This window comes from Pristiophorus japonicus, chromosome 5 (assembly GCF_044704955.1).
Source record: "Pristiophorus japonicus isolate sPriJap1 chromosome 5, sPriJap1.hap1, whole genome shotgun sequence".
Lineage (NCBI taxonomy): Eukaryota > Metazoa > Chordata > Chondrichthyes > Pristiophoridae > Pristiophorus > Pristiophorus japonicus.
The window spans coordinates 277,580,492-277,603,521 of NC_091981.1; the positions used below are offsets into that span (position 1 = coordinate 277,580,492).

Consider the following 23,030-nt stretch of genomic DNA (forward strand, 5'->3'; position numbering starts at 1 on the left):
GATCAGTAGCTCTTTCCCCTTTACTTCCTGCTGCCTCAGCACCAAAAATTATGTAGCCACAGTAAGACATTTAGCTGATTTATTCAGTTGAGTACACTGGTGTGAGTTGCGAAGTGAAGGCTAGATGATCCCTTACAGGAAGGTAATACCTATGGGAGAGTCAGCACTTAAAAAAAAAAGGCTTGTAAGCAGCCATGAAAAACCAATCAGTGCCAGAAACAGAAATAAAATGGTGTGTAAGGAGACAATTGACCCTCAAGTTTTATTGCCCTTCAAAGCTAGCTATGTATTTGTTCATTGGCGTTTGCTTGTCGTCATTATTAAGGTGAACAGTAACACAGTTGTGATTATTTGATGTACAACAAAAGCATCTTAAAGTACTGTGAGTGTAGGCTCACTGACCAATTCGGGGAGAGAGGAACTGAGTTGCTAACTCTGGGCTTTTACACAAGAAAATGTAACCTTCAGCTCTATCATCTAAATTCATTTATGTTTCTTTTACAGGGAAAGTTGTAGATATTTATTCCAAATTTGATGTTATAGTAAGTACAACTCCTTTCAGATTTCACTTATCAATAGAAATGTTTGGTAGATTAAATTCCTTGATATGTACCTTTTCTAGCAGCTGTAAAATACATTATCATTCTGAATATAATTAGCTAATCATGCAGACCCGCACGACATTGTCAAGCGATAGCTATTATATGTGGTCCTTGGCACCTTTAAACATAGTATAAAGGTCTTTATGTACCTGTGATCTTTATCACTTGGGAGCGACTCATTTAATAGGAAAATAGCCTCTGTGGTAACATGTGGAAGATCTCAATTAATGGAGTTATGCAATTTATTGCAAAACCAAAATGCTGTGGTCCAGTTTGTGGGGTAGTGTATATAATTACTAGTGCACGTTCCCAATTGCAGCTGTGCTGTCATGTGCAAAGCTACTGATTTTCCTTTTTCATGGAATTGTGAAACAATTTCACAACAAAAATATAAATAGAAGAATGAGAGGGGATCTTGTAGAAACATATAAAATTCTGACGGGATTGAACAGGTTAGATGCAGGAAGAATGTTCCCGAAGTTGGGGAAGTCCAGAACCAGGGGTCACAGTCTAAGGATAAGGGGTAAGCCATTTAGGACCGAGATGAGGAGAAACTTCTTCACTCAGAGAGTTGTGGGCATGTGGAATTCTCTACCACAGAAAGTTGTTGAGGCCAGTTCGTTAGATATATTCAAAAGGGAGTTAGATGTGGCCCTTACGGCTAAAGGGATCAAAGGGTATGGAGAGAAAGCAGGAATAGGATACTGAAGTTGCATGATCAGCCATGATCATATTGAATGGTGGTGCAGGCTTGAAGGGCCAAATGGCCTACTCCTGCACCTATTTTCTATGTTTCTATGATCCCAAAACATTTTTTTTTAAAAGGAAAAAAATCTTGCAGTCCCATGTAATAAAAATTAGAATTAGTCATGGTAACCAGCATTGATGCTAATGAGTTACTAATTTAGTTAATTACAAGTATAGCAAGATGTATAACTGATTGAAATTGAGTAGGAAACCAGATATATATGCGTGTGAAGATGCTTTATTCTGCTTTAGGGAAGGAAATTTGAAAAGTTTCAGTAAAGATTGACATAAAGCAGCACGTAAAGGGTGTGCAAATAGTTGGTGTCTCGTCATCCAGAATGTTTTTTTTTAATAATAATCAAATAGCTTGAAATAATTAGTTTAAACTTGGACATTTTCCAAGTTGGTGCTAATAATTTTTGAAGACCATGTAGTTACAAAGTTATGAGCCGAGAGGTAGGAGGGAATAGAATAACATACACAGCTGAGCAGAAACTGATGTAAAGTAGGATTCATTATATCAACTGATTCATTCAGTTCCTTCATTTGTTGAATTAATCATTCCTCGAAGCTGGTACAAGCTGTGGATAAACTGATTCCTAGGGTTCAAATATATGATTCCCTGAGAGTGCAAGTAGGTGTACTTCATAAAGGCCAGTAACATTTGGAGTTTAATAAATAATGATATAGAGTAAAGAGGTAATGATGAATTTTTGGCGTGGAGGCATGCCACTTCAGGGAGCAGCCTGAGCTGGTGCAGGAGGGCAACGGCAGCGAAGAGTGACATCATCAAGGCCCAGGTCGGTGATTGGAGCGTGGGCAGATACAGCAGGAGCGGCGAGAGACTGTGGAGGGACTTGATCGGGGCCCAGGAGAGGTGTGAGTTCAGGGCCAGGGGCCCGGGGAAGCATGGGCCAGCCCACACTGCGATATGTATGCGCACTAGGTCTGTGCAGCAGAGCAGGTCTCCAGTCCTCTTGGTTAATCCTTGCCACTGGACCAAGACCTAGCTCTGTGAAGCCCATGTGGTGGCTGGTGTGCAACGGCCACCACACGTTAAAAAAAAATCCACGCACAGGCATCTTCCACCCTTCAGGATGTAGTTCAGGACCTGGAATATTAGATCCTTCATTGAAGCACCTGTGAACTCATCCTTTTTTGGCGTGGAAGCAAGTCATCCTCGTTTCGAGGGACTGCCTATGATGATGACACCTTTATGATGTTATCAATATATACTGTGTTGCTGAATGTAACACCAGCTGGTTACTGTAGACCTTCAGCACTCACCAGGACTTTTAACATCTAGAACAGACAGACTCAAAATTCTGGTGACCAGAGCACATCTTGTTGGATGTACAGTAACCACTGGTGTTAAGTTCAGCAATGGGTTGCACAGATACGGGTAGCATAGTGGTTGTTACTGGACTAGTAATCCAGAAGCCTGGACTAATGATCTGAAGATGTGAGTTCACATCTCACCACGGCAGCTGGGGAATTTAAATTCAGTTAATTAAATTTGAAAAATCTAGAATTAAAAAGCTAGTATCAGTAATGGTGACCATGGATTGTCACAAAAACCCATCTGGTTCACTAATATCCTTTAGGAAAGGAAATCTGCCGTCCTTACCTAGGGCCCAAGTTTCCACATGATTCGCGCCTGATTTTTAAGAGCAACTGGTGGAGAACGGACTATTTTAGAAATCGCAATTCTCCACATTTTTTTTTCTGCAGTTCTAGTCAGGTTCTACTTTAGAACAGAATTTTTTCTTCAAAAGAGGGCGTGTCCGGCCACTGGCGCCTGATTTGAAAGTTTCCAGTGAAAATGTACTCCAAACTAAAGTAGAATGGAGCCAGTGAAGATTTTTGTAGAACTGAAAAAACCTGTTCTACACATTAAAAAATCAGGCGCAGGTTACAAATTAGGCGTCCAGAACGAGGTGGGGGGGAGGCGGGGGGAAGGGAACTCATTAAATTCGACAATAAATCCTTATTTATACTTCTACAAATAAATCCAACCTGAATAAACATTTATAAGCAAAGAAAAGATTAAATAAACCATCTTCCTACCTGAGTGAAAGTGCTTCAGGCAGCTCAGTGATGTTCCCGCGAACAGGGGGGGGAGGGAGGGGCAGGCAGTAACGAGGCAGCAAACAGCTTTCCACTTGAGGTGGAAGCCTTAGTCAGCTCAGCGATGTTCCCGCGAACGGGGGAGGAGGAGGGAGAGGGAGGGCCAGGCAATGGTTTTTTCACACTGCGTGTGCGCGAACGCTCCAACGCGCGCACGCACGCTCCAACGCGCACGCGCAGCGTTGCCAGCAGGGAAAACAACTAATTTAAATAGTACCCGCCCCCTCCCACTTACAAAATCGGCGCGAGTGTAGGCTCCGCCCCCCTGCACGCCGCGCCAGGCAGACAAGGAGCTGCAGAACGCTCGAAAATCGCGATTTTTTTTTTTAGGCGCCGTTTTAGGCTGGGCGCCCGTTTTTTTTCTTGTGGAAACTTGGGCCCCTAGTGTGGCCTTTATGTGACTCCAGATCCACAGCAGTGCAGCTGACTCTTAACTGCCCTCTGCGGTTCAAGGCGGCTCACCATCACCTTCTCAGGGGCAATTAGGGATGGGCAATAAATGCCGGCCTTGCCAGTGATGCCCACATCCCACGAACAAACTTTTTTAAAAGTCACCAACAGCAATATACTGGTATTGAATACTTTTGTTGGATTGGAGGATTATTAAATAGAACCGATTCTGACGGCCTTGAATATGGTGATCAGTCATTTATAATGATCAAACGAAGTCGTGCCCAAATCTTACACAGGAAAACATTTTAGTCATTTGATCATTCTGACTTTGTATATTTAAAATATAGAAACATAGAAAATAGGTGCAGGAGTAGGCCATTCGGCCCTTTGAGCTTGCACCACCATTCAATAAGATCATGGCTGATCATTCCTTCAGTATCCCTTTCCTGCTTTCTCTCCATACCTCTTGATTCCCTTAACTGTAAGGGCTATATCTAACTCCCTCTTGAATATATCCAATGAACTGGCATTAACAACTCTCTACGGCAGGGAATTCCACAGGTTAACAACTCTCTGAGTGAAGAAGTTTCTCCTCATCTCAGTCCTAAATGGCCTACCCCTTATCCTAAGACTATGTCCCCTGGTTCTGGACTTCCCCAACATCGGGAACATTCTTCCCGCATCTATCCTGTCCAGTCCCGTCAGAATCTTATATGTTTCTATGAGATCCCCTCTCATCCTTCTAAACTCCAGTGAATAAAGGCCCAGTTGATCCAGTCTCTCCTCATATGACAGTCCAGCCATCCCTGGAATCAGTCTGGTGAACTTCTCTTCCGCCACAATTATCATCCCAAGGTTTTATAAAACTCACAAAACACTCGACCGACCGCGACAGAAAACGGTGGGGGCAAGATCCACCCGGTGGTCAGCTTCTGGTCTTTTCCATCGCTAAAGCGGCCCTGTGGCTTCCCCTGCCCCATTTACCCGCTCCCTCCGTGTTACCTGCTCCATACATGCATCTCCTGTCTTGTCACACCATTTAATGCAAATTTCTATGTCACATTTTAGGGAAATGTGTAAAGAAAAAAAGACAGTTACTTAAAATGTACAATTTAGCCACCTTAATTTAAAGCTGCGTAATTCAAATTATCTGTAACTCTTAAATGAAGCTCCAAAAATAAACTCATACTGTTCTATTTAAATTGCTTAATTTCAACTACTGGTAACAAAATAAATTCAAGAAGAAAAGCTTCCAATTAACAGACTGTAGACAAACATCCAGCAACTGAAATGACCAGAGCTTGAATAGCCGCATCCTCTTAATTGACGTATTTATTTAATATCAATTCAAATTTGTTAGCTTAAAGGAACACTCATCATCTAATTTTTGCAGTTTACTCTGTATATTGTTTCTGTATCATCTGACTTGCAATGATCCAGTTGTTTTCCATGTTGGAAATTCATGGTCCAAATGAAAATTTAATGAGAATAAAATGTAAACATATATAGATGCACAATTAAGTCTTCTAGTTTTAGGAGTAGATCTGAAGAGGGGTTCAGATTGGCACAGAAAGCACTTCCATCTTCTTTCCATACTGACAGGCAATATCAATGTAGCATATGTGTTCAATCCCTTCCATAACATAGATAACTGAATGAAGTTCCATGGGAAGACAGGATACAGCTAACATTTTGGGTAATGCTATATGAGCAATTTGAGTCATGAGGTGGTAAGTGTAGCATGCTTGGGAGGAACAAGGTGATTTTGGAACACTGGGTCTATTGTAGACTAATTAATGGAGATTGATTGCCATGATTAGTCAAGAACTTCATTGTTATTGTATTGTGCGACGACCAGGATGGTGAAAGGCGAACTAGATGGACTTTGGGTCTTTTTCGTCGAGAATTTCCTTTCATATGCACGTTAACTCCTTTTGGCACTATATTTTGTGGAGACAGCTTTAGATGTTAATTCTTCAAAGTAATTTCTTCTTGCAAAACGGTTTTGACAAACACAGTTTGCTGATAAAGAATATTATTTCGAACTGCTAAGCATTTATTTATTTTCAGCTGGTGTCACCTGATTTCTTCTTTTGTGTTTTTGGCCAAATTAAGAAAAATAAAACCCATGAATGAGAAGGTCTAAATATAAGCCAAATGAAGTTTCACAAGTTTTATTTTTCTTAAAGCCAAAATAAGAATCCAAGCATTTCAAGCATTTTTATCTCCCTGCTCAGAATCTTGCTGCTGAGAAGACGTACAATAATCTGGATATCACTGTAACCCAGGCATTGCGACACCGCTCGCAGTATTTTGAAGGGGTTGTGAAGTGTCACAGGCTGGAAGCACTGGAGACAACAGTGGACAGAATAGTCAAAGCCGAGGTAAGGGCATGTTTTATACATAATATTGCATCGTATTTAGAGCACAGAAGCAGACCATTCGGCCTAACATTGTCCTCCTACTCTTCTTCACCTACTCCCATTAGCATATCCTTCTATTTCTTCCCTCGTGTTTATCTAGCTTCCTCTTAAATGCATCAATGCTATTCACATCAGCTGCTCCTTGTGGTAGCAAGTTCCGCATTCTAATCACTCTCTGGGTAAAGAGGTTTCTCCCGAATTCCTTATTGGATTTATTAATGACTATCTTATATTTATGGATCCTAGTTATAGGTCCTACAAGCTGAATTTAGGGAGCAAGGAGTTAAATTAAAAAGTAGGACCTCAAAGGTAGTAATCTCTGGATTGCTACCAGTGCCCCGTGCTAATCAGAGTAGAGGAAGCAGGATAGTTAGAATAAATACGTGGCTTGAGCAGTGGTGCAAGAGGGAGGGATTCAAATTCCTGGGACATTGGAACCAGTTCTGGGGGAAGTGGGACCTGTACAAAAGGGATGGTCTGCACTTGGGCAGGACTGGAACTGATGTCCTAAGAGTAACATTTGCTAATGCAGTTCGGGAGTGTTTAAACTAATATGGCAGGGGGATGGGAAACTATGCAGCGAGATAGGGCGAAGTAATATGGAGTCAGAAACAGATGGTAGAAAGGTAAAAAGCAATACTGGAAGGTCGAGTAAACAAAGGCAAAAAACAAAAATGGCCACACTACATAATTCTAAAAGGACAAAGGGTGTTAAAAAAACAAGCCTGAAGGCTTTGTGTCTTAATGCAAGGAGTATCCGTAATAAGGTGGATGAATTAACTGTGCAAATAGATGTTAACGGATATGATGTGATTGGGATTACAGAGACGTGGCTCCAGGATGATCAGGGCTGGGAACTCAACATCCAGGGGTATTCAACATTCAGGAAGGATAGAATAAAAGGAAAAGGAGGTGGGGTAGCATTGCTGGTTAAAGAGGAGATTAATGCAATAGTTAGGAAGGACATTAGCTTGGATGATGTGGAATCTATATGGGTAGAGCTGCAGAACACCAAAGGGCAAAAATGTTAGTGGGAGTTGTGTACAGACCTCCAAACAGTAGTAGTGATGTTGGGGAGGGCATCAAACAGGAAATTAGGGGTGCATGCAATAAAGGTGCAGCAGTTATCATAGGTGACTTTAATATGCATATAGATTGGGCTAACCAAACTGGAAGCAATACGGTGGAGGAGGATTTCCTGGAGTGCATAAGGGATGGTTTTCTAGACCAATATGTCGAGGAACCAACTAGGGGGGAGGCCATCTTAGACTGGGTGTTGTGTAATGAGAGAGGATTAATTAGCAATCTCGTTTTGCGAGGCCCCTTGGGTAAGAGTGACCATCATATGGTGGAATTCTATATTAGGATGGAGAATGAAACAGTTAATTCAGGGACCATGGTCCAGAACTTAAAGAAGGGTAACTTTGAAGGTATGAGGCGTGAATTGGCTAGGATAGATTGACGAATGATACTTAAAGGGTTGACTGTGGATGGGCAATGGCAGACATTTAGAGACCGCATGGACGAACTACAACAATTGTATATCCCTGTCTGGTGTAAAAATAAAAAAAGGGAAGGTGGCTCAACCGTGGCTATCAAGGGAAATCAGGGATCGTATTAAAGCCAAGGAAGTGGCATACAAATTGGCCAGAAATAGAAGCGAACCTGGGGACTGGGAGAAATTTAGAACTCAGCAGAGGAGGACAAAGGGTTTGATTAGGGCAGGGAAAATAGAGTACGAGAGGAAGCTTGCAGGGAACATTAAGACGGATTGCAAAAGTTTATTTACATATATAGAGAGAAAAAGGTTAGTAAAGACAAACGTAGGTCCCCTGCAGTCAGAATCAGGGGAAGTCATATTGGGGAACAAAGAAATGGCAGACCAATTGAACAAGTACTTTGGTTCTGTATTCACTAAGGAGGACACAAACAACCTTCCAGATATAAAAGGGGTCAGAGGGTTTCGTAAGAAGGAGGAACTGAGGGAAATCCTTATTAGTCGGGAAATTGATGGGATTGAAGGCCGATAAATCCCCAGGGCCTGATGGACTGCATCCCAGAGTACTTAAGGAGGTGGCCTTGGAAATAGTGGATGCATTGACAGTCATTTTCCAACATTGCATAGACTCTGAATCAGTTCCTATCGAGTGGAGGGTAGCCAATGTAACCCCACTTTTTAAAAAAGGAGGGAGAGAGAAAACAGGGAATTATAGACCGGTCAGCCTGACATCAGTCGTGGGTAAAATGATGGAATCAATTATTAAGGATGTCATAGCAGCGCATTTGGAAAGAGGTGACATGATAGGTCCAAGTCAGCATGGATCTGTGAAAGGGAAATCATGCTTGACAAATCTGGAATTTTTTGAGGATGTTTCCAGTAGAGTGGACCAGGGAGAACCAGTTGATGTGGTATATTTGGACTTTCAGAAGGCTTTCGACAAGGTCCCACACAAGAGATTAACGTGCAAAGTTAAAGCACATGGGATCGAGGGTCGTGTGCTGACATGGATTGAGAACTGGTTGTCAGACAGGAAGCAAAGAGTAGGAGTAAATGGGTACTTTTCAGAATGGCAGGCAGTGACTAGTGGGGTACCGCAAGGTTCTGTGCTGGGGCCCCAGTTGTTTACACTGTACATTAATGATTTAGACGAGGGGATTAAATGTAGTACCTCCAAATTTGCGGATGACACTAAGTTGGGTGGCAGTGTGAGCTGCGAGGAGGATGCTATGAGGCTGCAGTGTGACTTGGATAGGTTAAGTGAGTGGGCAAATGCATGGCAGATGAAGTATAATGTGGATAAATATGAGGTTATCCACTTTGGTGGTAAAAACAGAGAGACAAACTATTATCTGAATGGTGACAGATTAGGAAAAGGGGAGGTGCAACGAGATCTGGGTGTCATGGTACATCAGTCATTGAAGGTTGGCATGCAGGTACAGCAGGCGGTTAAGAAAGCAAATGGCATGTTGGCCTTCATAGCGAGGGGATTTGAGTACAGGGGCAGGGAGCTGTTGTTACAGTTGTACAGGGCCTTGGTGAGGCCATACCTGGAGTATTGTGTACAGTTTTGGTCTCCTAACTTGAGAAAGGACATTCTTGCTATTGAGGGAGTGCAGCGAAGGTTCACCAGACTGATTCCCGGGATGCGGGACTGACATATCAAGAAAGACTGGATCAACTGGGCTTGTATTCACTGGAGTTCAGAAGAATGAGAGGGGATCTCATAGAAACGTTTCAAATTCTGACGGGTTTAGACAGGTTAGATGCAGGAAGAATGTTCCCAATGTTGGGAAAGTCTAGAATCAGGGGTCACAGTCTAAGGATAAGGGGTAAGCCATTTAGGACCGAGATGAGGAGAAACTTCTTCATCCAGAGAGTGGTGAACCCGTGGAATTCTCTACCACAAAAAGTTGTTGAGGCCAATTCACTAAATATATTCAAAAAAGAGTTAGATGTAGTCCTTACTACTAGGGGGATCAAGGGATATGGCGAGAAAGCAGGAATGGGGTACTGAAGTTGCATGTTCAGCCATGAACTCATTTAATGGCGGTGCAGGCTCAAAGGGCCGAATGGCCTACTCCTGCACCTATTTTCTATGTTTAGTTCTGGTCTCCCTCGCAAGTGGAAACGTCATCTTTCAGGTCACCCCTCAGTCTTCTCTTTTGTCGAGAAAAGAGCCACAGCACGTTCAATCTTTCCTGATAGGTATAACCTCGGTTCTAGTATCATTCTAGCAAATCCTTTTAAACCTTCTCCAGTGCCTCTATCCTTTTTATAATATGGAGACCAGAACTGTTCAGTACTTCCAAGTGTGCTCTAACGTATAGAACATATAGGTATGTCCCAGTCGCAGTAACCCATATGGTGTAGTACATAGAAAACATTTTCAAAGTGTATTCCTTCTTGGTGGCTGCACATGTGTTCTTTCTGTATTTTCTGTCTCTCGGATTGTGGTAAATGTGATTATGATTGTGCTTTTAGTCACTGACAAAGATACCTGTAGTTACAAATCTTGCAATTTGCCACTTAACACTTTTTAAAACCGAGATTTTTCCAAATGCACTTTACACTTGAGTGGTAAAGAATCTTGTTAAAGAATCTTTTTTTCACTCACTGCTTTGGCTGCACTCTTGAGTCCAAGAGTGGGTGGTGCTTAAATCTGGCAGCCATGAACATGTCTGGCTTGTTTTATGTCTAAACCAGATGACTGTAGGATGCATTGAATTATCTGCATCATAATTCATAACCAAATAAGGGCTACATGCATAATACAAGAAACTACTTGTTGACAGCTGTAAGATGTGCCCTAATAGTCCAGATATTTGTTAGAGTTGTTGGATATTAATCCAGAGACACAAGTTCAAATCCCATCACGGCAACTGAGGAATTTAAATTCAGTTAATTAAATAAATCTAGAGTAAAAAGCTAGCATCAGTAATGGTGACCATGTAGCTACCGGATTGTCGTAAAAACCCACCTGGTTCACTAATGTCCTTTAGGGAAGGAAATCTGTTGTCCTTACCTGGTCTGGCCTATGTAACTCCAGACCCACAGCAATGTGGTTGACTCTTAACTGCTTTCTGAAATGGCCTAGCAAGCCATTCAGTTGTATAGGGATGGGCTTGCCAGCGACGCCCACATCTGTGAAAGAATTAAAAAAATATATTGTGTTTATTTCTTTTTAAATGTCTTCAGCCCTAAACAAAGAGTTCATTAATTTCCATAGCTCTCTGTCCTTGATCAGTCATGTCTTTATAAGAAATATGTTAACCACTTTATTGAAAATATGAAATATGGTTAAGACCTTTTGAATTGATTTTTCACTGGAACATGAGCTTTTACTGAAGAACCATTTTAGGCTCTGTTGTTATGGTAACTGATGAGTTCTGCAGCATCAACTGTAGTATTTTTGTGTGGATTTCACCATCTGATATATTTGTTACAAACATCTTTAATTTTTCTCCTTTCAGGTTCATCGGCTTGTAGTGGTTGATGAGAAAGAAAGCATTGTGGGAATCGTCTCATTGTCCGACATTCTGCAGGCTCTGGTTCTCACCCCAGCAGGTATAGATGCCCAACATTCCTAATCTCCTGGAGTCTGACCTCTCACCCCTTCCTCTAGGCACTCAGGTAGGGTACACCATGGCATGTTGTACCCACTCAGCTTGCTGAATCAGCATTGGCTGGAGGAATCCCCTTTGCTATCTGTTTGACTAAACAGCCTTTGGCATGGCCAGTATGGATGAATATATCGCTGCTTTTGAGGCTGTACAATTTCTTTTTTGCCAGCAGAGTGTTGAGGTCAGCGTAAATGAATAACTGGAGAAAGTACATTCTGTAGTGGTGATTGGTGTACTTCGAGTGAGACTGGGTAACACCTCAAGTCATGGGTTCTGAAGTTGCAAGTGGGTACCATGGTCTTTTCTACCACAAGACAACTGAATTTCTGCCATGTTGGACAAATTTATTATCAACATGTTAGTAATTCAACAACAACATTTATATAGCACTCATTAAAGCACTTAACAGGACAATCAGAGCAGTTAAGACACCAAACGCCAGAGGAAGAGGATCAGAAGGGAGCAGGCGCATGTCAACAAGCTTTTTTGAAGGGAGGAGGTGATGAGGCAGAAATGCTGAAAGAGGAAGCTCTGGAGGATGGGGACAAGGAGCAGTGAATGAGAAGTAGATCATTGTTGGAAAACCAGGGTACTTGCAGGGACGTGGAGGTAGGAAAGGACAAGACCATGGGGGAATTTGAAGGTTCTTTACGACACAGGAAGTTGATGGAGCTTGATGAGGACAGGTATGGCTATTAGTACGGGTGATGACACAGGCCACAGCATTTTGGATAACCTGTAATTTATGAATCATCATCATAGGCGATCCCTCGAAACGAGGATGACTTGCTTCCACATCAAAAAAAAGGATGAGTTCACAGGTGTTTCAATGAAGAACCCGAACTACATCCTGAAGGGTGAAAGATGCCTGAGCATGCATTTTTTTAACGTGGGGTGGCCGTTGCACACCAGCCACCACAGAGCTAGGTCTTGGTCCAGTGGCAAGGATTACCCAAGACAACTGGAGACCAGCTCTGCTGCACGGACCTAGTGTGCACACGAATCACAGTGTGGGCTGGCCCGTGCAGCCCCTGGGCCCCTAACTCACGCCTCTCCTGGGCCCCGATCACATCCCTCCACAGTCTCTCGCCGCTCTGCTGTATCTGCCCAAGCTCCAATCACCGACCTGGATCTTGATGACGTCACTCTTCACAGCCGTCACCCTCCTGCACCAGCTCGCGCTGTACCTTGAAGTGGTACGCTGCAACGCTGCCCATGGCCGCCGCTCACCGCTCCTTTTATGGCCCTGACCTGCCGCTGATGTTCCCTCGCAGGTCGGAGCCTCCAAAAGTTTATGAATAGCAGAAGCAAGAAGACTGTCTGAGAACATTGGAGAAGTACAGCTACAAGGTATTACAAGTATGGATGAGGGTTTTGATGATCGGGGTGGGGGAAGGAGAGTTAAGTTGCGATGATGAAAGTAACCGGTTGGATGTGTGGCATAAAGTGAGCTCAGGATCCAACAAGATTCCCTCCCTGGGGCATAAGCCTGAAGTGGCAGCTGTGAGGGAGATGGAGTTCTGGCTAGAGGCATGTTGTTGTTTGCTTGATCTAAAGGATTACTTGTCACCATTAATCTGGAAGAAATTTAGACTTTTGTGTAGATGTCCAGTAACAATGCCAGAAATGCAGAGAGACGGTGATTTGGACACACAAGTCGACATCATTTTTAAATATGTACACCATATGGGTTAACATAACTATGCCCCTTTTGTGACCATTAAGGTTTCTTAGAAGTGGGAAAGTACTCTCTGTCTCGGAAACACATTTCACTGGCACAAACCGTGGTGTGAGACAACTGCTTGCATGGAATTAATATGGAAACACAAATGAATTGCATGTGTCTGAGTGGAGTCGTGATTCAGATATATTATTGTGTATAAATGCTGAGGGAAAGCATGGCCAGTAAAAGCTATTTGTGTATTGTATGCCATGTTTGTATTTAGATTGTCTTCATGCCTCCTCTTCAGTGAATCCCTTAATGATTTTAGTTTTATTCTAAAGAAAATCAGTGAAAGATAATTGAACCAAGTTGTGAAATTTGCTCTTTAGCACATTGCTGATAACAGTGAGTAGGACTGCCCCCTTCCCTTATTATTGTGAAATTTTTGTTCTCGAACATCTTTACTCATAATTATGCCTGAAGCCATTTGTTGTAAGTCTTGTTTTAGTACAGCAGTCTGTATCTGGGTGGAGTGTTAAACACAGATTATTGTTAATTAGAGTGTTTGAACACTAGAGCCTGAGGCCCATATGGTTAGAAAGTGTCAGCTGACATTCTTATCCATATCAATATTTGTGTGGTAAAATGGGTTTTAATAAATGCCACTTGGAAAAGATTGTGCATTTAATATCTTAACTTAGAATTGGACAAGGCTCATTGGCATAAAGGACACAAGCCCAAAGCAAAGTTCGACATTAGAGAAAAAAACATTCTTTTCCCCCACACAGTAGTGCAATGAGGAATCGACCCCAAGAGAAAATAGTTAATTCCGAGTTAATTGACATAATAAAAAGGATTGGGACTTTTTTTTGTTGCAGATTTTCATACCTATCGTTGTCCTAAGGGCTGCACCGACATGTTTTCCTCGGCAGTTTTTTTGACCCTGTCTACAGGTCAGCGCTGTGACCAAACACGGGCGAACACGGTATTTCCATTCTTGCACGACAGCGGTCCGCTCACCAGTGGTATTTCAAAACCGCCGACGGAAGACTGCAATAAATTTCCCGCTGCCCAAAACGGCGAAATCCCGCCGAAAAACCTGGAGGAAGGCTGATGAATTTCAAGCCCTATAGCTTTAATATATTAAATTCTGTTAAATAAAACCATTGCTGTGTAAGATTTTAGAATAATAACATTTCATTTTCCTGCAATTCTTTCCTGTTCAAAAACAGTTTTAGTGATGTTGATTGAGGGATAAATATTGACCAGGGAAGTGCAGAAACGGATGTAGTTTCACAGTTCTGATTACGAACTGGCTCCCCACTCTTCAGGGTCAAGTTTCGGCCCGAGTTACTCCTATTTTTTTGGAGCAAATAGTTTAGAATGGAGTATCTTAGAAATTGCAATTCTCGGCCTTTAGTTTGCTCTAGTTCTAGTGAGTTAGAACAGTTTCAATTTAGAACAGATTTTATTTTCAAACGGGGGCGTGTCCGGCCACTTACGCCTGTTTTGCAAGTTTAGGCAGCGAAAACTTACTCCAAACTAACTTAGAATGGAGTAAGTGTAGATTTTTGTATGCTCAGAAAAACCTTGCCTAACTTAGAAAATCAGGCGTTGGTTACAAATCAGGCGTAGGCAACGAGGGGTGGGTTTACAAACATTAAACACTTCACTTTTACAAATAAAGAACCATCATCAATAATAAATGATAAATAAATCAATAAATAAACCAATAAATCAATCCAAATAAATTTTAAAAAAATGTAAAAATTAAAAATTATTTCTACTTGCAGCACCAGGGAGAAGATGATGATTGGAGGGGGGGGGGGAGAAAGAGAAGAAGATGGGGAGTGGAAGAGAAGAAGGGGGGGAAAAGAGAGGAAGATTGGGGGGGGGGAAGAGAGGAAGATTGGGGGGGGGGGAAGAGAGGAAGATTGGGGGGGGGGGAAAGAGAGGAAGATTGGGGGGGGGGAAGAGAGGAAGATTGGGAGAGGGGGAAGAGAGAAGATGACTAAGAAGCCCCGCACAATGCTGGGCTGCCGACGCCGCCGACTCTTCAGGCGGGGCCCGCCCCAGCGAGATGTGGGTGGGTGGGTGGGCGGGCCACGTCGACGATGAAGAAGCCGGGCCCTGCCAAGGACTTCGGGCGGGGCCCGCACACAGCCGATGCCAGGCTGTTGCCACCGCCGCCAACTCTTCGGGCGGGGCCCGCCACAGCGAGATGTGGGTGGGCGGGCCCTGTTGACGTCGAGGAAGCCGGGCCCCGCTGAGGACTTTGGGCGGGGCCTGCATGCAGCCGATGTCGGGCTGCCGACGTCTCTTCAGGCGGGGCCCGCCCCAGCGAGAGGCTGGGCGGGCGGGCCCCACTGCCGAGATAAGATGCGCAGGCCACTCGACCGGGGATAGGGGCGATGTCCCTTTGGCCTGGGATAGGGTCGTCACCCCAGAGACAGGACGCCGGCAGCTACTGCGCATGCGTGCAGCTGCCAGCACTGTTTTCGGTGCCGGGCTGTAGCTCTGCCCCCAGCAGCCCATGCTGCGTAGCGCCGAGGTGGAATTGGGCCTACAGCTATCTGAGAATCACAAGGTAAGTACTCGCCGCAATTTTTGTTCTATAAATTAGGTGGACCTCTCCGATGTGCGCCGTTCTAGCGGGCGGCCGAAACTTGACCCCTTCGAGTGGCTTTTATGTTGCTTAAGTAATGTGTATTATGTTTCAGGACTTTAACGATGCAAAGAATTAATTTTTTAGCAAGGTAGGTTTTTTTTCTCTTTCAGAAAAGCATATGGTAACTTGCATTTTATATTTTACAGGTTCTATAAGAAAGGAAAGCATTTCAGAATGACTGATCACAATGGGCAGTGAAAGTGCTTGACAAGAACTCTTTGAAGCTTCTTATTCTGTTCAGGGCCAGATGAACACTGACTACAACAGAGAAGAGAAGGCACAAGATTGTGAAATCAAGAAAGTGAAACTGTTTAATCAAACACTGTAGCTGGATCTGAAAAGTATTTGTGACAATATCTGAAACCAAATCGGTGATCTTGCTCACTAAATAGCTATACAGATACAGCTGTAATGTTGTAATTAAGACTTTGAAAGAATTTATTTTGCAAAAACTATTAGCAACTGTACGTAAAAGATATTTTTAAACGATGCGTTAAAGCCAGAATGATTCAAATGGCTATTTATTTCCACAGTTTGTTGATAACTTTTTCATGACTTGGGGTGGAAACTAACAAACACTACTGTGTGAATCGTCATGAAAAATCTCAAACTTCAAACTCAGTTTGGATCTGCTATGGCAGTTAGCTGCCCATATATACATCATAATCCTCCAATTCAATAGGAGTGTGCAGTGAGAAAACTGTTAACTGTACTGTACTGTAAATAGGACGTTATTGAGGGAAAAAGTGCCAGAAAAAGGTATATTTTTCAGTGTATGAAAATGTAAAATTATGTTTGTACGATTGCACATTTAATTTTTTGTAAATTATATTGTTTTCATATGGCTGCAAAGGATGGGGGAAAGGTTTTGTCCATGTAAATGCACAAAGGCATGAAAATGACACTATAAATATATTGTGGATGTTTTTGTTTGAATGGAGTGGGGGAAAAGGAAATAAATGATACTTGCAGTGGTGAGGATTTGTTGGGGCCTAAAAGAAACACTTGGTTTTGTTGCAAAACCTTGTTAAAGTAATAATGCACTTTAAAACATGCACATTCATTGGTTGTGTAGTGAATTCACACACATATGACACAAGTTGAAATTTGCATTAGCCTCCAGCCCTAAAGATTTGAAGTAACTCCTGTAGGTGGGTAAAATGCACACACAACTTCAGATTCTTGTGCAGGTCAAGTTATCACAATATAACAACATATTTGTAATGGAAGATGCCACCTGCAAACCTGATATTGATGAGGGAGGCCAAGCTGTGGATCTGTAAAGGCCCATGGCTGTTGAATGTAATTATTCGGTTGACTTTGAATCTTGCATTCTCTTGTCCCTCCCCCTCCCCCAAAAAATACTTAGAAAAAAAAATAATCATTGATGGTGATTCAGTAATGTGGGTGAATTCTGTACTTCCGCTATAGTAAGGATTGTGTAATAAAAAGTGAATGAATGGGCGTGTGTACAACAGGAATGTGCAGTATCTCTGAATTCCTTGCCGAAACCTGGGAAGCATAAAATTGTCCTCCCATAAGCAACTTTCATCTACAAATGCTTGAACAGAGGGTCTTTAGAAGTTTGCTCATACCAGTCCTAGTTTTAAGTTCCCAGCCTTTTGATCTGGGTTGATGAAGTTTACATCACAATGTTGCAATTTAAGTGCCATTAAAATGATTCAATCTAAAAGTGATGTGAACTGATTCTAAATGTAGCATATTAAAACACATCTTGTATCATACTTTGGATGCTGTCCTGCATTTCTTCAGTGCATTATCATATGTATACAGTATTGTACATCTTTAATGTTGAATAAACAAGATTTATTGCCAGGTGCAAATAAATGGCAGTTTATTTTTTAAGGTGCCCATTGCCACTGAACTCAGTTATCCATCACTGGTGCACGGTGGCTGCAGTATGTAGAATGTACAGGATGCACTGCAGCAACTTGCCTAAGGTTACTTCAACAGCTCTTTCCTACCATGTGACCTCTACCACCAAGAAGAACAAAAGTAGCAATGTTGTGGGAACACCAAGCTTCTCTCCACGTGACTTGGACATGCATCATTATTCCTTTATCATCGCTAGGTCAGAATCCTGGAATTACATACCCAACATTGTGACAGGATCATCAGCACAAAGACTGCAGCAGTTCAAGGAGGAGGTCTAACATCACCTTTTCTGGATCACCAGGGATGGTCAATAAATATGGGCTTGACAACATCGCCCACAGCCCAAGAACAAATATATATTTTAAATTCTTTGAATGTTTCACTCCCAAGTACAAATTAGTACAGTTATCCAAATGGAGAGAAAACAAAAACTGGGATATTGTCACTTGGGTTTGGTGCCACATGAACAGTGCAAATAGATAGCTCTCCTCTTCCCAATCCTCTGTAGTTAAACAGATTCTGGCACCATTGTTACTTTTGATGGTCAGAGAGGCCAAGTTGATTCAATAAGGAAAGGGAAGGAAAATTCCCTCTCTACTGGTCAGTTGAATATTCTTCTGTTGACGAACTGCAAGAGAAATTAAACATGGATACAGTAAGAGTGTGCTTTAGGTCTGCATTATCCAGATCATTTATATGGTGAAGAGCCCTAAAACAATTAAAAGAGACATGAGAGCAGATTCAATAGTCTTTAACCTTGAGGTGGAATGTAACAAATGGTGCTCCCCAGACTAAGCGAGGGGGTAAAACTGTGGCTGATAAGCTCATGGAGGTCATCCAATTTGGATCAGAGAAAGACAAATCTGAATATTTTCTAAATGGTGAGTAGGGGCTGTGGAGGAGCAAAGGGATTTAGGTATCTATGTACACACATTACTAAAAGCTAGTGCATAGGTATAAACTGCATTTAAAAAAAGCTAATGGATGTTGGCCTTTTTCTCAAAGGGGCTGGAATTCAAAAGTGAAGCTTCAGTTGTACAGGGCCTTGGTCAGACCCCATCTAGTGTACTGCATTCAGTTTTGGGCAGCGAACCACAAGACAGATACATTGGCCTTGGAGGGAGTAAAAATTCTCATCCTAGTTTTCAAATCCCTCCTATTTCTGTAATCTCCAGCCCCAACATTCTGCCCCCCGCCCAAAGCGATATCTGTGCTCCTTTAATTCTGGCCTTGTAAGCAGCCCTGATTATAATCGCTCAACCATTGGTGACCGTGCCTTCAGCTGCCCGGGCCCTAAATGCTCTGGAATTCCTTCCCTTAACCTCTCCAACCTCCTTTTAAGATGGTATGGGGTATGGTAGCTTAATGGTTCTGTTACTGGACTAGTAATCCAGAAGCCTGGACTAATGATCCGGAGACGTGAGTTCGAATGGCAGCTGGGGGGATTTAAATTCAGTTAATTAAATTCTAAAAATCTGGAATAAAAAGCTAGTACCAGTAATGGTGACCATGAAACTACCAGAAGGGTCATCGACCCAAAACGTTAACTCTTGCTTCCTCTCCACAGATGCTGCCTGACCTGCTGAGATTTCCAGCATTTTCTGTCTGTCTTAAAAACCCATCTAGTTCACTAATGTCTTTTAGGGAAAGGAAACACACGACTCTTAACTGCCCTCTACTATTCAAGAAGGCGGCTCACCACCATCTTCTCAAGGGCAATTAGGGATCAGCAATAAATGCTGACCTTGCTAGCGACGCCCATATCCTATGAACGAATAAAAAAAAGACGCTCCTTGAAACCGAGCTTTTGGTCATCTGCCCTAACTTCTCCTTGTGTAGCTTGGTGTCAATCCCATGAAGGGCCTTGGGATGTTTTACTGTGTTAAAGGTGCTTCATAAATACAAGTTGTTATTGTTGAGTACAGTGGAGAATCACCACTTTACCAGTGCTTAAAGGGTTAAATCGGGCCAGGTTGCATAAAGTCTTGTATTCCTTTGAATTTAGGAGGTTGGGGGGTGATCCAATTGAGATGTAAAATGAGAGCGATTTGCTCGGGTTACAAAGAAACTATTTCCTCTGGTGGGGGAATCCATAACACGAGGACACAATCTTAAATTAGAGCTCGGCCATATAGAAGTGAAATCAAGAAGCAATTTTTCACGCAAAGAGTTGTGGAAATCTGGAAAAAACTCTTGGGTCACTTGAAATTTTCATGACTGAAATTTCCAAGAATGGAGTATAAGGGGCTGAAATTGCCCTCCCACCGAGAGGGGGCACACTCACTGATCTTGAAGATTTTTCGCTGCCTCAATCCATGGGGCAGAGAGTGGAGCAAAATTCAGCTCTTTAAATTATTTTTTTCTTCCGTGCGGTGTTCAGGGCGGAAGTCAGTCGGTGTCATCAGTGCCGCATTGTGCTGACTCAATTAAAGGGGAGGGCCGCTGCGAACTCTGCGTTGACTTTAGTTTGGCCCACTGGGCCACCGGGGAGGGTTTCGGCTGGACCAGCGGCCCGGTACTCGAGGGGGTGCCAGGCTGCCTGGCTGAACCCCTGGGCACCATTGTCAGGCTGACCTGAGTCGGCTGACAGTTAAAATAAAAACTGTCGGGGAAAGCTTTCAGGGGCACCAAGCGGCGGTCGCTCCGCTCCCACGGGGCAATTTCCCACACGGGTAGGAAAGGGGTTGCTGCCACTCGCTAGGAAAAAAATGGAGGGCAATTTATGAAATGTCAGCAACTCTTACCGATCCGTGGCTGCCTCTTTGAGGACGTCATAACTCTTATAGAAAGGGGCAATTTTGGTCCCGAGAAGTCGAGGACCAGTATGAGTGAACATTTCCCTAATAATACAATGGTGGCACCAGCAGGTGGCAGTGGTTATTACTAAATGATTTGCTTACATTCAAATTTTGCATTAAGGTAACTGCAAATGTTATATTGTCATAAAAAAATTAAAGGGCAGTCAACTGCAATTGAATGTCGCCAACTTTTAGTACACCTCGAGCGCCGTTTTATACTACACAAAGCTCAATGTGGGACAGTAGGATCAGGCAGAGTATTCCTGGCCTTCTGCTGGTGAACATTCTGAAACCTGAGTCCACACCAGGAAATAGTGAAACTAGTTGGGTTTGTTTTGGTGATTGGGTAAGGGTGGGAGGAGTGGAGGACCTTCGACAGAATTTTGTTTTAGTTACTACCCTCTCCGGTTCCCCGAACCAATTCCCCAACTGAGAAAATGAGAAGTTGACCTACTTCCAATGCTATTTTTGAAGCAGCTTCTAGGAGAAAAGAAGGAAAGACTTGCATTTATATAGTCACTGTTATAAAGTGTGAAATGCAGCAGCCAATTTGAACACGGCAAGCTCCCACAAACAGCAATGTGATAATGACCAGACAATCTGTTTTTAGTGATGTTGATTGAGGGATAACTGTTTGGAGTAACTATTTGCCCTAACTCGCATTTCTGCGAGAGTTAGAACAAATAGTCTCCGACTCCGCGCCCCCCACAGCTCCAGCGCAATTTCCACTAACTCTTCTGCACATGCGTCGGAACCGGCCCCGAACACCACATTGCCTGCTTAGCCGCCGTGCCGGCTGTTGGGTCGCCGAACCCTGAGCTGGGCAGAGAGCCGGCGGGCGACCGGGGAGGGGGGGGCAGAGAGAGGGAGGGCCTGGTTTGGGGGGCAGCGAGAGATCCTGGTAGTTTGGGGGGAAGAGGAACGAGCCTGTTTGTGGGGAGGGAGGGGGAGAGAGAGCTTGGTTGGGGTGGGGAAGAGAGAGAAAGCCTGTTTGAGGGAGGGGGGGGGTGGGCAGAAGAGAGCATGGTTTGGTGGGGAGGGGGAGAGGGAAATTCAGGGAAGACAAATCACGTTCTTCCAATCCCCTTTACACCCACTCCCAACATCGTTGGAGTGGATGAAATCCAGAAGTCACGACACTGACACTTCATACCTAATAAACCTGTTAATCTGCACACAATGCCCCATCTATTGGGGGGAGGGGTGGTAAGATCATGCACTTGTGCTTGGATAAGGGACTTAGGCTGGGGAGGGACTTCAGCTGGGAGAGGTCTGTGTCCTTTCTGACATGAAGTCCAAATGGATCATGTTACAATGTGCAAAATTAGACTGGGTGGTTCCATTTATACATTCCAGAGAAACTTCAGGGTGTGGCATATCCTCCAAGGGGACCAATCATGTGATAACAGAGAGCCAATTAGAGAAACGGCTGCAACTCAGTTAATACAAATAAACACATCTATAACTGTTGGCCTGGACACCGGGGATAACTCCCCTGCTCTTCTTCAAAATAGTGCCATGGGATCTTTTATGTCCGGCTGAGAGAGCAGTCGGGGCCTCGGTTTAATGTCTCATCCAAAAGACAGCACCTTCGACTGTGCAGCACTCCCTCAGCAATGCAGTGTCAACCTAATTTATGTGCTCAAGTCCCTGGAGTGGGACTTGAACCCACAACCTTCTGACTCAGAGGCAAGTGTGCTACCCACTGAGCCACAGCTGACACTATAGATGTACTCATCATAGGCAATCCCCCTCGGAATCGAGGAAGACTTGCTTCCACTCTTAACATGAGTTCTTAGGTGGCTATACAGTCCAATACGAGAACCACAGTCTCTGTCACAGGTGGGACACATAGTCGTTGAGGGAAAGGGAGGGTGGGACAGGTTTGCCGCACGCTCTCCGCTGCCTGCGCTTGATTTCTGCATGCTCTCGGCGACGAGACTCGAGGTGCTCAGCGCCCTCCCGGATGCGCTTCCTCCACTTAGGGTGGTCTTTGGCCAGGGACTCCCAGGTGTCGGTGGGGGTGTTGCACTTTATCAAGGAGGCTTTGAGGGTGTCCTTGTAACGGTTACGCTGCCCACCTTTGGCTCGTTTGCCAAATGTATAGGATGTGTACAAGAATGTCCTGGATGATGATTCCTCTCTCCTTGCGTGGGAGCATCTGGCCACTGATTGGTTACCCTCTGTCAATTCCAGACTTAGATCAGAACCTCAGTATGTGGAGAATTGCACACACAAGCCCTTTTCCTACCACTCCATGTCACAGCATTCTGCAGCCACCTCTATCAACATTGCAACAGACTTAAGTCCATATGACTCAAGTGCTCCGATCGGCATGGTTTCCCTTACCATGTATTCCCACTCTTTGTTTTGCAGTATTGGTGCCATTCCTCTGAGCCAGTTAGCATGGTGGGTCTTAAAGAGACAGGCTGGGAAAGAAAACTTAAAAAGCCAGAAACAAACAACAGGTCAATCAGCATCTGTGGTGAGGTTAGGGAGTCGATGTGCATATCCTTCTTCAAAACTGAAAAATAAGAAACTGATAGGCATATTAATTGGATCAGATAAAGGGGCAGGCAATATATATATATA

At 43.5% G+C, this 23,030-nt stretch overlaps 1 protein-coding gene across 3 annotated transcripts in view; it reads left to right on the top strand.

Annotated features, from left to right (window-relative positions):
* LOC139264713 (5'-AMP-activated protein kinase subunit gamma-2-like) overlaps positions 1 to 17,592 on the top strand; it is a 574,817-nt gene extending 557,225 nt beyond the window's left edge. For 2 of the 3 annotated variants that reach the window (XM_070881657.1, XM_070881659.1), the window contains 4 exons: positions 505 to 542; positions 6,107 to 6,253; positions 11,264 to 11,357; positions 15,891 to 17,592. In XM_070881657.1, the coding sequence (XP_070737758.1) occupies positions 505 to 542; positions 6,107 to 6,253; positions 11,264 to 11,357; positions 15,891 to 15,922 (311 nt within the window). In that variant the 3' untranslated portion in view covers positions 15,923 to 17,592. Of the gene's footprint in view, positions 1 to 504; positions 543 to 6,106; positions 6,254 to 11,263; positions 11,424 to 15,890 lie in introns of all 3 variants that reach the window. The other variant, XM_070881658.1, reaches the window with a different exon arrangement.
* The last annotated feature ends 5,438 nt before the right edge of the window (positions 17,593 to 23,030 follow it).